The sequence below is a fragment of the Pleurodeles waltl genome, chromosome 11 (genome assembly GCF_031143425.1).
Source record: "Pleurodeles waltl isolate 20211129_DDA chromosome 11, aPleWal1.hap1.20221129, whole genome shotgun sequence".
NCBI classification, from domain to species: Eukaryota; Metazoa; Chordata; class Amphibia; order Caudata; family Salamandridae; genus Pleurodeles; species Pleurodeles waltl.
In genome coordinates, this window is record NC_090450.1 from 91,296,305 (window position 1) to 91,314,216 (window position 17,912).

Below are 17,912 nucleotides of genomic sequence, written 5' to 3' on the forward strand. Positions count from 1 at the left end.
ATCAAAATTGTCTATGGCAAAACAAACTGGTTTTGTAAGGCAGGCACCTGTGTTTTTGGTCCTGGATTCGGCGGCCATATAGAGAAACACACTAAACCCAAACATTTCTGGAAACTAGACATTCGGGGGAGTCCACAGAGGTGTGACTTGTGTGGATTCCCCAAAGTTTTCTTACCCAGAATACCCTGCAAAGCTGAAATGTTGAGAAAAAACTCTATTTTTCTCGCATTTCTGTCACACAAACTACAGGAATATGCTGGGATCCACAACATTCCTACCACCCAGTGACTCCTCACCTGTCCTGATAAAAACACTACCCCACTTGAGTGCCTACACCTAGTGCCTGTGTCAGGAATGGATCACCCCAGGGTCAACAGCTGCCTCACGTAAGGACCAACATTGACCGTTGTGTGATCTATTCCTGTCGCAGGCACCAGGCCTAACCACACAAGTGAGGTATCATATTTATCGGGAGACTTGGGGGAACGCTGGGTGGAAGGAAATTTGTGGCTCCCCTCAGATTCCAGAACTTTCTGTCACCGAAATGTGTGGAAAACGTGGTATTTTAGCCACATTTTGAGGTTTGCAAAGGATTCTGGGTAACAGAACCTGGTCCGAGCCCCACAAGTCACCTCATCTTGGATTCCCCTGGGTTTCTAGTTTACAAAAATGTGCTGGTTTGCTAGGTTTCCCCAGGTGCCGGCTGAGCTAGAGGCCAAAATCCACAGGTAGGCACTGTTTTCTATGAAAAAATGTGATGTGTCCACGTTCTGTTTTGGGGCATTTCCTGTCGCGGACGCTAGGCCTACCCACACAAGTGAGGTATCATTTTTATCGGGAGACTTAGGGGAACGCCGGGTGGAAGGAAATTTGTGGCTCCTCTCAGATTCCAGAACTTTCTGTCACCGAAATGTGAGGAAAACTTGTTTTTTTGGCCACTTTTTGAGGTTTGCAAAGGATTCTGGGTAACAGAACCTGGTCCGAGCCCCGCAAGTCACCCCTCCTTGGATTCCCCTAGGTCTCTAGTTTTCAGAAATGCACAGGTTTGGTAGGTTTCCCTATGTGCCGGCTGAGCTAGAGGCCAAAATCTACAGGTAGGCACTTCTCAAAAAACACCTCTGTTTTCTTCCAAAAATTTGGATGTGTCCACGTTGCGCTTTGGGGCGTTTCCTGTCGCGGGCGCTAGGCCTACCCACACAAGTGAGGTATCATTTTTATCGGGAGACTTGGGGGAACGCCGGGTGGAAGAAAATTTGTGGCTCCTCTCAGATTCCAGAACTTTCTGTCACCGAAATGTGAGGAAAACTTGTTTTTTTAGCCACTTTTTGAGGTTTGCAAAGGATTGTGGGTAACAGAACCTGGTCCGAGCCCCGCGAGTCACCCCTCCTTGTATTGCCCTAGGTCTCTAGTTTTCAGAAATGCACAGGTTTGGTAGGTTTCCCTAGGTGCCGGCTGAGCTAGAGGCCAAAATCTACAGGTAGGCACTTCTCAAAAAACACCTCTGTTTTCTTCCAAAAATTTTGATGTGTCCACGTTGCGCTTTGGGGCGTTTCCTGTCGCGGGCGCTAGGCCTACTCACACAAGTGAGGTATCATTTTTATCGGGAGACTTGGGGGAACGCCGGGTGGAAGGAAATTTGTGGCTCCTCTCAGATTCCAGAACTTTCTGTCACCGAAATCTGAGGAAAACTTGTTTTTTTAGCCACTTTTTGAGGTTTGCAAAGGATTCTGGGTAACAGAACCTGGTCCGAGCCCCGCGAGTCACCCCTCCTTGGATTGCCCTAGGTCTCTAGTTTTCAGAAATGCACAGGTTTGGTAGGTTTCCCTAGGTGCCGGCTGAGCTAGAGGCCAAAATCTACAGGTAGGCACTTCTCAAAAAACACCTCTGTTTTCTTCCAAAAATGTTGATGTGTCCACGTTGCGCTTTGGGGCGTTTCCTGTCGCGGGCGCTAGGCCTACCCACACAAGTGAGGTATCATTTTTATCGGGAGACTTGGGGGAACGCCGGGTGGAAGGAAATTTGTGGCTCCTCTCAGATTCCAGAACTTTCTGTCACCGAAATCTGAGGAAAACTTGTTTTTTTAGCCACTTTTTGAGGTTTGCAAAGGATTCTGGGTAACAGAACCTGGTCCGAGCCCCGCGAGTCACCCCTCCTTGGATTGCCCTAGGTCTCTAGTTTTCAGAAATGCACAGGTTTGGTAGGTTTCCCTAGGTGCCGGCTGAGCTAGAGGCCAAAATCTACAGGTAGGCACTTTGGAAAAAACAGCTGTGTTTTCTATAAAAAAAATAGGATGTGTCCATGTTGTGTTTTGGGGCATTTCCTGTCGCGGGCACTAGGCCTACCCACACAAGTGAGGTATCATTTTTATCGGGAGACTTGGGGGAACACAGAATAGCAAAACAAGTGTTGTTGCCCCTTATCTTTCTCTACATTTTTTCCTTCCAAATATAAGAGAGTGTGTAAAAAAGACGTCTATTTGAGAAATGCCCTGCAATTCACATGCTAGTATGGGCACCTCGGAATTCAGCGATGTGCAAATAACCACTGCTCCTCAAAACCTTATCTTGATCCCATTTTGGAAATGCAAAGGTTTTCTTGATACCTCTTTTTCACTCTTCATATTTCAGCAAATGAATTGCTGTATACCCAGTATAGAATGAAAACCAACTGCAGGGTGCAGCTTATTTATTGGCTCTGGGTACCTAGGGTTCTTGATGAACCTACAAGCCCTTTATATCCCCGCAACCAGAAGAGTCCAGCAGACAAAACGGTATATTGCTTTCAGAAATCTGACATCGCAGGAAAAAGTTACAGAGTAAAACATAAAGAAAAATGGCTGTTGTTTTCAGCTCAATTTCAATATTTTTTTATTTCAGCTGTTATTTTCTGTAGGAAAACCTTGTAGGATCTACACAAATGACCCCTTGCTGAATTCAGAATTTTGTCTAGTTTTCAGAAATGTTTAGCATTCCGGGATCCAGCATTGGTTTCACACCCATTCCTGTCACTAACTGGAAGGAGGCTGAAAGCACCAAATATAGTAGAAATGGGGTATGTCCCAGTAAAATGCCAAATTTGTGTTGAAAAATTCGGTTTTCTGATTCAAGTCTGCCCGTTCCTGAAAGGTGGGAAGATAGTGATTTCAGCACCAGAAACCCTTGGTTGATGGCATTTTCAGGGAAAAAACCACAAGCCTTCTTCGGCAGCCCTTTTTTCCCATTTTTTTGGAAAAAACAAAATTTTCACTGTATTTTGGCTATTTTCTTGGTCTCCTCCAGGGGAAACCACCAACTCTGGGTACCATTAGAATCCCTAGGATGTTGGAAAAAAAGGACGCAAATTTGGCGTGGTTAGCTTATGTGGACAAAAAGTTATGAAGCCCTAAGCGCGAACTACCCCAAATAGCCAAAAAAGGGCTCAGCACTGGGGGGGGAAAGGCCCAGCAGCTAAGGGGTTAATGCACTGGAAAGTTTTGGCTCTAAGAATGTCGCTCTATCAGTTTGTGGTTACAAATTCTACTGAAGGCTCTTTGGCAAACACATTCCCAAGAAGGTTTCCAAATTAGAGGCTTTGTTAGATGAACTTGAGCCCGCTTTAGGTGCGGATACTTTTCCCTTCTTGTTGGGCTTCATATGGTCAGTCTGCGCTCCACCTTAACTGCATTGATGAGGTAGAGGATGAAATGCATCTTTTATGACTTTGTTCACTATGTGCTGTCCTTTGGGGTAAGTGCTTGAGCCATTTGATGCAGAACGTGAGCATATGTACATTGAAACCGGTTTGGGAATTGAGCATAATGGATGCATCTAGAAACTTGGCTTTTAGTGTGTCCCACTATTTAATAGCGGCGTGGTTAATGAGGCGTTATTTTAAATTGTTGATTGTATCAGAATAATGAACAAGTGTTCTAATTCAAAAGAATGGACCTTCTGTTGTTTAATTGGTTTTATGAGTTGTTACGCAAAATAAACCTATTCCTCTACTGTATTAAAATGCTAGACAGAAGGCAGGATTTAGTAAGGAAGTTTTTTGCTGTTAAAGAATAATTTTCGTGAAGTTTGGGTTTTGCAACTGCACTGCTTAGTTTTTAGTCAAAATGACCCCACAATGTCTAGGGACCATTGCCAGGTTAATGGGTTTGTGTTGGTCTCTGTGGCCAGTTTCATGATAACTGAAACACACTTCTACTCCCTGTCAGCGGGATGCATTGTGTTATTACACTTCTGCTCACCGTTCAGTGAGGTTTGTGGTTCTCAAGTAGTGTCACCGGGTTACACACACTAAGAATGGACGGATAAAAGTGATGTTTCATGTTTGGCCTGTGTTGTCCCTTAGTCCACTCTTCAAACCACGTACAGTTAAAATTTAACTAGTGATTAAGTCTGTTTCACTATCCAGAGATTAGGGATACTGGTATCTGCTGAAGCAGTCTATATTTTATTTTGGTGTTACTGTTTTGTTTAAAAGAAAAAAATATTTTTTTTAGAAAAGCCATGCGCCTTGTTACGTGTGGAGAGTTGCTGGCCACTGCTGGTGAGAGACAAGGACCCTTTTGGGTCAATTAATGAAGTTTCAGTGGGTGATTGACTATTTATAGTTTATGATGATTTCCCACTTACACAGCTTCAGCTGCACTTTTTTAGAGTCGAGCTTGTGAGACCACACACTAGCGAGAATCTGTTGTTATCTAAAAAGGGCTTGAAGTCAATGTCTTACTTATCATTCGTTGAATTGTGCGGCACTTCTCTTTAAAGCCTTGTAATTCGTCACTGTAGGCCAAGCATCATTTCCGTTCCTGTCTGGGGTGCAGAGACAAAGTACTGATTGATTCAACTTAATCAGTGCCCGTCTGCTACTCCCAATGTGATTGAGGTACTTCTTTTAAACTTCTAGGGCCTTGCAAAAAGAAAATTCCAAAGTTTTATTTTCTATAGTTGACTCTTATTTTGCCACGTCTTCTTTTCTCACTTTGTACTAATTTTTTGTTTTTGCTTTTGCTTGTGGACGCTGTTCTCAAAAGATGACAAATATTGTGTTCTAACAATTACAAAGCAACATTGTTTCTTCCTTATGGGTAATTTTCGAAATTCTGCTTTAGCGCATAACCGTACAGTAAACCAGAGTCCATCTGGCACCAATCCAGTCGAAACAATCCACTCCACTCCACCCCACAACAATCCACTGAATGCAGACCAATCCAATCCATCCAAACCTCCCCAACTCCAAACAACCTGCCCCACTCCAATCTAAAACAATCTGCTGTACTCCAGTCTGCCCAACTCCAATCCAAAACAGTCTGCCCCACTCCAATCTGCCTCACTCCAGCCCTATACAATCTGCCCCACGCCAATTCAAAACAATCTGCCCCACTCCAATATAACCTTATCCAATTAAATCCGCCTTTTCCCAATACAATCCCTGCCACTCCAGGCCAGGCCAATCCAAAACAATCTACCCCCTTCCAGTCGGCACCCCTCCAGTGCAAAATAATGTGCCCCACTCCAATTCAAAACAAATTGCTCACTCCAGTCCAAAACAATCTGCCACTCTCCTATCCAAAACAATCCGCCCCACTCCAATTCAAAACAATCTGCCCTACTCCAGTCTGCCTACTCAATCCAAAACAATCTGACCCCATTCCTCCCCACTCCAGTTCACCCTGCTCCAATCCGCCCTACTCCAAATAACCCACTCCAATCCACTGCACCCTAATCCAGTCGAATCCAATCCAGTCCACCCCCAATCCAATCTCTCCACAACAATCCATTCCATTACACCCCATTTCAGTCCACCCATTCCAAACCAACCCTTCCAATCCACCCCACTCTACCCTTCCTCTCCAATCCACCCCACTCGACTCCAATAAACCCCACTCCTCCCAGTCTACCCCACTGTCCCCCAATCCAATCTAACTCACCCCAGTTCAGTCCACCTGACTCCAATTCAATCCACCACATTTTAATAAACTCTTTTCCAATCCACCCCAACCAGTCCTCTCACTGTAGTTCTCCCCGGTCCACTCAAATTAGCCCAGCCTACCCCACCCCACCCCAGTGTACTCCAATCCACCAGACTACCTCATTCCACTCCAACCCACTCCACCCTACACCTCTCCACTCTGACACTGCACTCTTCGACTCTTCGACTCTCTTCAACTGAACCACTGAACTCTACTCCCCATTATTCAACTCTACGACACTCTACTCCTCCACTCCACTCTACCATACTCTACGCCAACAAATCCTCTCTACAACACTGCCCTCTACTCCACTCAGTAACACTCCACACCACAAACGTTTAGCCATGCTGAATAGCAGCCAAACTGATATACAACATGGCAAAAACACATTGCCAAGCCAATAACACTTGCATAGGCAAGACCTATTGGCTTTCCCAGTGCATGTTTTAAGTTACATGTGCTCAATGCCTACTAAACCACAGATTGCAATAGGACTTCCTGCTATCTCACATAGCAACTCATCTTCAGCAATGAACAAATACATGCAGTATTTCAACATTTGGGAGGTGGAAACCTATTTAAGTATTAGAGAAACTGAAGAACTCTACTGAGGTTAGCTTTTTTCAGGCATCACTTATATAAGGATTTTCAGTTTGTTTTAAAGGATTTAATGAGTTTTTTTTCTTTTTTGTCTAGTTAATTGTTTTGTGATGTTTATTAGACATAAACGCTTCTGCAGGGTAATCAGGGCCATTACATTTTTGTCTCAACAGATAGAGGGCTTGATTTAATTATAGACGGAGGAGTTACTCTACCACAACAATGTCAGATATCCTGTCTGCTGAAATCTAAGTCCCATAGGTTATAATGGGATTTAGATTTTGGCGGATGGGACACCTTTGTGACGGAGTAACCCATCTGCCAATATCTAAATCAGGCCGATTGTCATTGTGCCACTCTAGCCCTAATAATAAGACCACAGTCTATGCGTTTATGGCCCATCACATACTGCTCTCATGGTGGCACTCGAATCTTTGCCTTACTGTATAACAGACCCTTGGTGCAAGCATTCCAGGCCATAGCACAAGGTTTTACTTTGTTCCAGTGGCGGCATCTAAAAGATTTTAGATGAATACTGCAGATTCACCTTTAAACCTTGAAATATCACAACTCATGAAGCTTCCTCTGGTCTCAGACTCTGTGTGGTTCTTGAGACAGAATAAGTGATGTTATGAATCTTGTACCCCAGCTTCTATTTGGAGACCTTTTTTGATCCAAGTACATTTACAGGGTGCAGTCCTTGCTGAAGTGTGCACTTAAAGGCAGTAGTTAGTGGAACAGAGAGAAAGCTTGCATAGAAGAAATCAATATACAGAGAACCCGAGGTGGTGAGCAATTGTTTCCAGACTCATTTACTATTTTTGCCCTCATAAAGGCTTCACTTGCTTCTCCATCTACAGTAATTGTGCATTAACGTTTCATGAATTGTATTTTACAAGCTATTAAGGTGAAGTGCTTACATCGGCATGCTGACACAGGTGGTACTTTGCCTTTTCAGTATTAGGTCTGGGTATTGATAGCACAGTCAACAGACCCCTTTTTAATACACCTAGAAGGCTTTGGGTCAGCACTCTTCGACAATAGTTTTGTTTTTTTCTCCAGCCTCTTCCAGCCATTGGTTTGGGTCTTTGTCAATTATGTCTTGGCTCAGACCAGAGGAGTATTTCTGTCTCATCTATTGCAATTGTTAGGTTGCATTTTTCTGCCTCCAAAGGAGTGCCTGCATTCAAGTGCAAGTTTTCCAACCATAGACCTTAAGGTTCCGATAATCATTTCCTGCCCCTTCCACTTTACTATCTTGGGTCACCACCGGTTGGCTTCTTTCCCATATGTTTTACTGTATTTCTCCTGCAAGCCATCCTTCTCTTTCCTGTCTCCTGAACCTCTCTCCTTCCCCTGGACGCATCTTGTTCTCATTACATTACAACTCCTTTCTCCTTTCCATGCATCATCACATTAAACCAATACCTATTGCTTTGCCACTGCTTGATTTAAAAAAAATATATTTTAAACTCTGCTTCAATTCATTATGTCGAGCTGCATAGACGAAAGATGATTTCTCATGCACGAGTTCATGGTTTTACCCAGCTGGGGTTAGAGTGTACTTGTTTCTTCACAGCTCTTGCTTTGATGAGACGTGATTTAATTATTTATTGAGAACTTAACTGGTTCTCGCAACGTCAGAAAAGGCTTTCGAATGCTGTCGTGTGATTAGTTATTGCACCTAAATGTATGCTGTGCAAATCAGCTTGCGTACATGGCTGGAACCTCAGCTTCACCAGCCTCCACGCCAATGATCCACCCACCAAGGCAGGACGCAACCATCTCAGATGCATCCTTCTCAACACCCGCTCCATCCACAAACAAGCTGTCGAACTATGGAATCTACTCAACTCCGCTTCCCCAGACGTCACCTTCCTGACCGAGACCTGGATGAACCCCTCTTCAGCGCCAGACATCGCCATAGCCGTCCCGGACGGCTATAGGATCACCAGCAGGGACCGCTCTAACAAACCAGGAGGAAGCATTTCCATGGTCCACAAGAACACCCTCAGGATCACGACCAGCACCGAAGACACCCTCCGCACCCCCGAACACCTGCACTTCCAGATCCACACTGACCCAAGCACCACCCTTCAAGGGACCCTTATTTACAGATCCATTGGCCCCCGACCGCAGTTCAGCGACTCCATCACCGACGTCATCAGCACGCACGCTCTCGCATCCACAGACCAACTAATCACTACACTCTCCGGAAACCAACCCATCGACACCACCAACACTGACACAGCTGCCTGCAAATTCAGGCAATGGATCGACGACTGTGCCAACACTCTCGCCCCAATCAAAAATCCTTCCAACAGACACACCGACAGAAAGGCCTTCTGGTTCACCGCCGACCACCAAGAATCTAAGCAAACATGCCGAAGACTCGAAAAGAAGTGGTGCCAAGATCAGACACTGGACAACCAGACAGCCTTCAAGAACTCCATCCGCAGACACTACCAACTCATCTGAACTGCCCAGAGAACCACCTTTAAAGAACACATCAACAACAACACACACAGCCACAAGGAGCTCTTCAATATCGTGAAGGAACTCTCCAACTCCAGCTCAGACGCCAACGACATCCCACCATCACAAGACTTCTGCGACTCCCTAGTGACCTTCTCTCACCGCAAGATCGCAGATATCCATAACAGCTTCAGCACTCAGACCCCCCGTCAATCACCGACACCCCAGACTCCCCACCCACCAGGCTCCTGCTCTCCTGGACCCACGTCAACAACAACGACACCATAGAAATCATGACCAGCATCCACTCCAGCTCACCATCCGACCCCTGCCCTCACCACATCCTCAACAAAGCAGGCTCAGTCATCGCACCCCAACTCTGGAAGATCATCAACCGTTCCTTCGAGTCTGCCACCTTCCTGGAGAGCTGGGAACATGCAGAGTTCAACGCCCTCCTAATAAAAACCTAAGACGGACCCAAAGGACCTCAAGAACTTCCGGCCCATCTCCCTGCTCCCCTTCCCGGCAAAAGTCATAGAGAAAATTGTCAACAAACAACTGACCCATTTCCTCAAGGAGAACAGCACTCTGGACCCTTCCCAATCAGGATTCTGCAGCAACCACAGCACCGAAACTTCCCTCATCGCCGCCACCGACGACATCAGATCCATACTGGACAATGGTGAAACCACGGCCCTCATACTCCTGGACCTCTCTGCCGCGTTCAACACCGTCTGCCACTACACCCTATGCACATGCCTCAGCAATGCAAGAATCCGCAACAGAGTCCTGGACTGGATCACCTCATTTCTCACTGGGTAAACTCAGAGAGTCCGCCTTTCTCCATTCCGCTCTGAAGCCACCAAAATCATCTGCGGCGTACCCCATGGTTCGTCCCTCAGCCCGACTTTCTTCAACATCTACATGGCTCTGCTCACGAACATCGCTCGATCTCACAACCTCAACATCGTCTCATACGCCGATGACACCAGGTGATCCTCTCCCTTACTAAGAGCACCGCCAAGACCAACCTCCACGAAGGAATGAAAGCCATCACCGAATGGATGAAGAACAGCTGCCTTAAACTGAATTCTGACAAGACTGAGGTCCTCCTCTATGGCTCCACCCCCTCTGAATGGGATGACTCCTGGTGGCCTGCCACACTGGGAATCGCACCGACACCCACCGACCAACCTGGGATTCATCCTGGACTCCTCACTATCTATGACCCAGCAAATCAACATCATCTCCTCCTCCTGCTTCAACACCCTCTGCATGCTCCGAAAGATCTACGAATGGATCCCCACTGAAACCAGAAGAACAGTCACCCAAGCCCTCGTAAGCAGCAAACCGGACTACAGCAATGTCCTCTATGCAGGAACCACGGCCAAACTTCAGAAAAGGCTGCAAAGCATCCAGAATGCCTCCGCACGCCTCATCCTGGACATCCTCTGCCACTGCCACATCACTGGCCACCTGAGAAACCTGCATTGGCTCCCCGTCAACAAGAGAATCACCTTCAAACTCCTCACCCACGCTCACAAGGCACTGCACGACACTGGTCCAGAATATCTCTACAGACGGCTCTCCTTCTACACCCCAACCCGACCGCTCCACCGCCCTCACCCTTGCCACCGTCCCACCCATCTGCAGAACAACCACCGGCGGCAGATCAGTCTTGCTCCTCGCCGCCAAGACATGGAACACTCTTCCCACCCACCTGCGTCAGACCAAGAACCTCCTTTCCTTCTGGAAACTTCTCAAGACCTGGCTTTTCTAGCAGTAGCAACCCCCCCTCCGCGCCTTGAGACCCTCACGGGTGAGTAGTGCGCTTTACAAATTCCCTGATTGATTGGCTTACCCTCATATGTGATTTTTTAAAAATCTGATTACTTTGGTTGCATTTGTTGGTTTTTTAGCTTGCTTCTTGTAGTTCAAGTGTCTTATTTTTCTTGTACCATGTTGAGCTAGTTTATCGTTGTATGTTTAATTGTGCTTTTTCATAGTGCATCCCAAAGCTTACAGATGCTTGTGGTGCATAACAAGCACTGATTATTCTCAGTAAGCTTCCCGCTGATGTTGGAAGAATAACATTTGTTCTTCATGGGTTCTATAAATAGAAATTCAGTGGATTATGGTAATCTTCATTAAATCCAATCTACATAGTTCTTATTAAGTTGACGTAGAGTCTTTTATGGGAAATTAGTAACATACTTGTCCCAATTTACTAACAAAAACCTTTACCCCCATCCCTTTATCCCCCACCAGATAGCATTTGTTATCATTCTCCATACCTGAATGCAGCCATTAATGTTGAAAGCCTTTCGATTCTGAAGAAAGGATGGAGAAAAAGACATTGGTGGCTGACCGATTTGGGTATTGGGTTCCACTTCCAAACTGCATTTGTTTATGCCTCTACCAAGTTTGCTTATTAGTTTCACCCTGGTACACCTGGTCCCTATGTCCTAGAAAAACAGAACTTTCACTCTGCCAAAGAGCCACCATCAGGTGCTCGACTAAGATCAAAGCCAGCCACAGCTTGGGGATGACAATGGAGATTGTTTTCCTCCCATATAAGTATGATCACAACCTATACATGGAGGTACAGGAGGCCAGTGGGCTCAATACTTTCCTTGAAATTGGGTTGAATTCCTTTTCTCCTCACCCGGGCCACCAACAGAAGAAAGTGTCTCTTTTGCTGTGTTGATTAGGTAGGCCTTGGACCTGCAACTTTCGTGTCTAAAATTTAAGACTGTCCACATCTAAGCCCTTACTGCAGTTTAATGAAGCCCTAACTGACACATTAATGGCTACCCTGTCTAAATCCTGTTCTTGCCCACTGGTGAATAGGCAGGTAGCCAGGTGCCACAGACTGGTGCCAGGCGACTCATTTTATTAGTTTTTTTTTAAATAATTGTTTTACTCCTAACCGTACTCCGTAGAATGTTGTGGTACAAGCTTTCACCAGCAAGGCAAAGCCTAATTCTTTCCCTTCAGCCACCCTGCAACCTACCCTGGACAGAAAATGCAAGCAAATCGAAACATCTAAGAAACGGATGTCCTTATCGGTCAGCTTGGCCTTAATATCAGTTAACACCAGCTGACTACTCAGTGTTTACACATGTATCCACTGGAACACTGTCAGCAAGATCTTGCTGGCAGTTCCTGAGAAGTTAGTGTCCTCCGTGGCGCATACCACACAGTATGGTCATGATGCAGCCAAATATGTAATTAGTTCAGGTCTAAACACCACAGATTACTTTGGACGAGCAGTCGGCACTATTGTAGTTCTACATCACCATGCATGGCTAAGGTCTTTGGGCTTCTCTGCAGATGTCTAGACTAACCTTATGGAAATGCCTTTGGACGACTCTCCTCTATTTGGTGAGAAGACTCATTCTGCTCCGGAATGCTTCAAGGCAAGCTAGCCTTGGTGTGTTCTTTTGGCCTCTTGACACCTGCTGCATGTTTTCTTCAATAATTGTAACCGTTTTTGGGCTACTGTGGGGTTTGATGTGCATGCATCCAAACTACTTTAGTTTGCCTATGGTGGCACACGCCAACTTGAAGTAGAGTCAGACTTTTCCTCCAAGGGTGGCAAGCTGTTAAATCCATGTTCAATTGAGCTATGCCCTTCCATATCTTTCTGGCTTGCTGCATTTTCTGCCCACATCAGAGCAGCTTTCAGAGGAGCACTGGTCCTTTTTGTTGCAAGAGTTGAAGTCTACTGTCTAAAGTTGTGCAGAAAGGGTACTGGATTTGGAAATCTGGACAGGTTGGTACTTCCGCTTTTTTCTCATACCAAAGAAAGACAGAGGTCTTCATCTTATTTGAGATTTTCTCTGACAAATGCAAGATGCTCACACTAGCCTTGGTTCTTTCTGCCCTGGACCAAGGCGGCTAGATGGCATCTTTGGACCTGCAGGATGCATACTTTTATGGCCCAATTCTGAAGTCCCGCTGGCGTTACCTGTTGTTCAAGGTAGGCTAGAAGCATTTTCAGTTTACTGTGCTTATCAGCACCCCTCAGGTGTTTACAAAAGTGTTGATAGTAGTTGCTACACATCTTTAAAGGTTTGGGATTCTAGGTTTGCCTAGGTTAAAGGCGGGCTCACTACATTCAATCATAGACAACCGCCAGATGATGACTACCCTCTTGACATTGGGGTTCACGATCAATGTGCCGAAGTCACACATGACTCCTTAGCAGACTTTTCTCTTCATAGGTGCCGTCTTTGATATGTTGCAGTTCAGGGCCTCAACTCTGTCACAAATTGTCTAGAGGTTCTGGGACTCAGTGAGAAAGGTTCTGAGGCTTGATCTTTTGGCCTCTTGCATCATGCTTGTCAACTATGCCAGGTGTAGCAAATGCGGGCTATGCAGTGAAATCTGAAGTCTGGCTGTGGAGGAGGAGCCTCGTATTCAGTGGTGGCGAGAAGAGCAACTGAGGTCCTAGATGTCAAGCTGCCTTTGGTGGCTGTTGGGGCTAACCTCCTGACTGAGGTGCTTCATCCTGGGGCTTCTATGTCTGACCCCCTTTTGTCCTCCAGTGAAGCCCTCTCTGATGTCCTGTTGGGGATGTGGTCTAAACCCAGCACAGAGGCTCCTGTCAACAGGACAATTGCTCGCTGCATAGGGCTGTACCTAACAACACTAAATTCCTTACCCAACATCCTACGCCTGAGAGTTTGGTCATCCAGGCTTCTTCCTCTTCTGGTGTATTCCCTTCCAAACGCCTGGATAGGGAATCAAAACGACTAGACCAACTTGGGAAGAAAGTACTCTCTTCCTCCAGTCTGGCTCTGCAGTCCGTGAACACTGCATGCCTTTTGGGTTGCTACTCAATACTTTATGGCATACAGTCATGCTGGTGCTGCCACAGGTCCCAGAGGAGGCGTGGGCCATTTTCTCCCAAGCTGTTGCTGGCGGGAGAAAAGCAGCCAAGTTCACGATTTATTGTTGGCTGGACACACCAACTTACTAGGCAGATCAGTTGCGGCGAGGGTGGCTTTAAGGTGCCACGCTTGGTTGGGGACATCTGGCTTTTCGGGGGATGTCCAGCAATTGCTTATGGACATGCCCTTCAGTGGAACCAGTCTCTTCGGAGATAAAGTGGCCTCATCGATCGATCGCTTTAAGAAGTCCCGGGATATGGCTCGGTCCCTTGGTCTTGCAACTGCTCACCTACCCCATGGGAATCCACCACAACAGACAGGGTTTTGCAAATAGTCTGAAGGGGCTACTCCCTCTCCGTCAAGACTCCCCCCTCCAGCCATGCCACCATCCTACGAAGAGATGACGGAGGATCACTTGACACTTCTCCGTGAGGAAGTTAAGGCTCTCTAGGCCAAGGGAGTGAGAGAGGGTCCCTGTGCCAGAAGTTTGTGGTTTTTATTTCCGCTACTTTCTGGTGCTCAGAAAGGACAAGGGCCTCTGCCCTATCCTAGACCTCTGGTCCCTCAATCTCTTCCTCAGAAAAGAGAAATTCAAAATACTCACTCTAGCTCAGGTCCTATCTGCCCTGGACCCTGGAGACTGGACGGTAGCATTGGACTTGCAGGAAGCCTACTTTCACATTCCTGTCCGCCTGCCCACAGCCGTTGTTTGTGGTAGGTCACAAGCGCTTTCAGTTTACCATAGTCCCCTTTGGCCTTCTCAACGACCCTCTGATGTTCTCAAAAGTGATGGTGGTGGTCACAGCTTATCTGCGCTTGCTAGGGGTTTCCGTCTTCCCCCTACCTCGAAGACTGGCTGTTGAAAGCAGGCTCATCCCAGGCTGTTGTATCCCAGCTCCAGACCACGGGGAACCTCCTGCATTCGCTGGGGTTCACTATAACGTGTTGAAGTCACACCTGACTCCCTCGTTGATGCTTACTTTCATCAGATCTGTTCTGAACACAGAGCAGTTTCGGGCCTATCCTCCCAAGAGCCGAGTACAGGATATTCAGGCTTCGATATCGATGTTTCAGCCTGTCCTGGATTTAGGTGAGAATGACCCAGAATCTGTTAGAGTTCAGGGCTATTCGGCTTGCATTGAAAGCATTCCTTCCCTCTCTCAAAAGGAAAGTGGTGCAGGTGTTCACGGACAACACCTCTACCATGTGGTACTTCAACAAGCAGGGCTGGGTGGGGTCGTGGACCCTTTGTCAGGAGGCTCTGTGCTTCTGGACATGGCTGGCCCATCAGGCCATATCCTTGGTGGTTCAACATCTGGCAAGCTTTCTGAATGGCAGAGCAGGCAAAATTAGCCATCAAAGCATGGTTGATCACAAATAGCGTCTCTTCCCGGAGGTGGCGCAAGGTTTCTTTCAGCAGTGGGGAGAGCCTTGGTTAGATCTGTTCACCTCTGCAGTGAAAGTGCAATGTCAGCTGTTTCGAGAGTTGGAGTTTCCAAGGCGGTACACGCTCGTTGACGCTTTTCGTCTCTATACGCCTTTCCTTCAATGCCACTTCTGCCCAGAGTTCTCAAGAAGATCAAGAACGACTAGACCCAGGTAATTCTTGTAGCTCCGGACTGGGCACAAAGGGTATGGTATCCCAAGCTTCTGAGCATGGCCATCGATCCTTCACTCAGACTGCCTCTTCAGGAGGATCTTCTTTCGCAGCAGCACAGTCCTCCATCGGAACCTATCCAGTCTCCGCCTTCTTGCGTGGAGGTTGAACGGCGGCAGTTGACAGCTTTCGACCTTCCACCCAAAGTCCGTAATGTTATTTTGGCAGCCAGGCATCCCTCCACCAAAACAGTAAATGCCTGTCGGAATAAATTTGTGGCATGGTGTACCATCAAGTCTGTTGACCTCTTTCTGCACCTCTGTCTGAGGTTCTTTTGTTTATCCTTTCTTTTGCTCAGCAGGGCTCTGCTTTGGGCACCCTTAAGGGTTATTTGTCTTTGATCAACTCTCCTTGTTTAAATCTCCCATTGTTGGGAGATTGCTCAAGGGTCTTCCCCACATGTTTCCGCCTACTCCGTTCATAATGCCCCAGTGGGTTTTGAATTTGGTACTCACTTTCCTCATGTGTGCTCCTTTGCAGCCTCTTCATAATTGTCCTAATCGGTTTCTAACTTTAAAAACAGCGTTCCTTGTAGCAATCACCTCTGCATGTAGAGTGAGTGAGCTGCAAGCTCTTTTTTTCAAAGCCACCCTTCATCCCTGTCCATCCTGATAAAGTGGTGCTTCGCACCAGGGCCTCTTTCCCACCTAAAGTGGTCAGGCCCTTTCATTCTACCAGAGCAACTGCTGCAACCAAAGCGTTGGCATGCGGAGTTCAGGTTCAGCCAGCAACCTGGGTGTTCCTGCATACGTTCACTAAACACTGCTGCCTGGACCCGTCAAGTGCGCAGGGACGGCTACTTTGGCCTTTCGGTCCTGCTGGGCATCTTAGTATGATCTTAGTTCAAAGACTCTCCTCCTGGCATGGTATTGCTTGGGTATCTATTCTAAGTTAAGGAGTCTGCAGTCAGAAGTCTCTATCAGATGAATTAGTTACTTACCTTCAGTAACAAATTATCTGCTAAGAACATATTCCAGGTGCAGATTTCTTACCGACCCTCCCATCCTCCCTGCTCTGCGAACTGATTTCTAGGGACAAGGACTTCTCCCTTTTTAGGGCCCTAGCTCTGGTGCACCTGAATCAGTGTTGTTCGTGGCTCTGCGCTTCTGGCGTGGAAAATTGTGAAAAGAAACTGACATCAGCGCGCTGGGGTGGCATCTATATACCACTGGCCTGTAAGGGGTGCACAGAGCAAATATACTCTTACGTTCAACATGTGAATGATCTGCTATTACTATTATTGCTGTTATTGCTATTATGATCACCCATCTGGGTGTCTGTACTTTCTCTGAGTTTTACATAAGGCTGGTTCAAATGTTGGAGGGGCACTTGGCTTAACATTTGTTTTGTGGCCTTGACCTATTATACGTGATCACGGCATAATGGGTACATCTTTTAATGACGTATAATAAATAGATGCCAGGGGCAATCAAAGAGGTTAGATCCTAGATTTATGTTAGGATTAGATGACTGTTTTTATTTAAAACAGTTTTATTCTTCTAACATCAGCGGGAAGTTGCTCCGACTAAATGTTAGTACATTGTTTAACAATATAAATTTGAGTGGTACATCTCTTCCTAGGTGCTATATTTCTTCCTTAGCAAGTCATTATCGTTGAACATCTAGCAGATGAGTTACTTCAGATGCCTTTATTTTCCTAATGGTAACCACCTACTCAAGTAACTTGAAATGCACACAGTTACTTCTCTTGAACTGTCAGCACACAATCGATGGAACGCAAATGATATTTCAGGGATGAGATCTGTATTTCATAGGTTAATTATTATTTTTTTCAGAAGGATTTCATATTGCACTGGTTGGGATTGTCTTATTGTTGCTATGAAAATCGAATGGTATAAAGTAAATACTTCTTTGCAAAAAAATAAATCTATTAGTGAAGCATATTGTATCGAAACTGCCTAATTTTGTAAAAGAAAACCCAAAAGCCTAATTTATATTTTTTAGGGGCCTGGATGAGGGAATTCTCTGCTCTTCAATCCATAATGGCCACAGTAAAGGGCTCCAAAAAGATGTGCAGGATTACAGGTAGTTATACTTGTGGGAGAGGGATGATGCAGTGTTTTTGTGGTGTTACTTTGGTAGACATAACCAGAACATGCTCTAGTGTAAGAAAATATACCTGAAGACCCCATATAAATCTGGTAGCTTTTTAAACCACGCTATTCAAGCTAACATGATGTGCAAGTGACTTGCTGGATAATATCATTTTGAGATTTGTCCACATGATTTTTCACAACCAGATTGGACGGGTTCCTCTGATCTTTGTTTAGTCATAGTTGCTACTAACATGTTAGCATTTTTCTGC

General features: G+C 46.0%; 1 protein-coding gene across 7 annotated transcripts in view; it reads left to right on the forward strand.

The window, feature by feature from the left end:
* Window positions 1–17,912, forward strand: part of ATP13A3 (ATPase 13A3) — a 429,788-nt gene that overhangs the window by 98,583 nt on the left and 313,293 nt on the right. For 6 of the 7 annotated variants that reach the window (XM_069213169.1, XM_069213167.1, XM_069213166.1 and 3 more), the window contains one exon: window positions 17,552–17,632. The exons of the other annotated variant lie outside the window; for it this stretch is intronic. In XM_069213169.1, coding sequence (XP_069069270.1) covers window positions 17,552–17,632 — 81 coding nt within the window. The remainder of the gene's footprint in view (window positions 1–17,551; window positions 17,633–17,912) is intronic. 7 annotated transcript variants of the gene reach the window in all.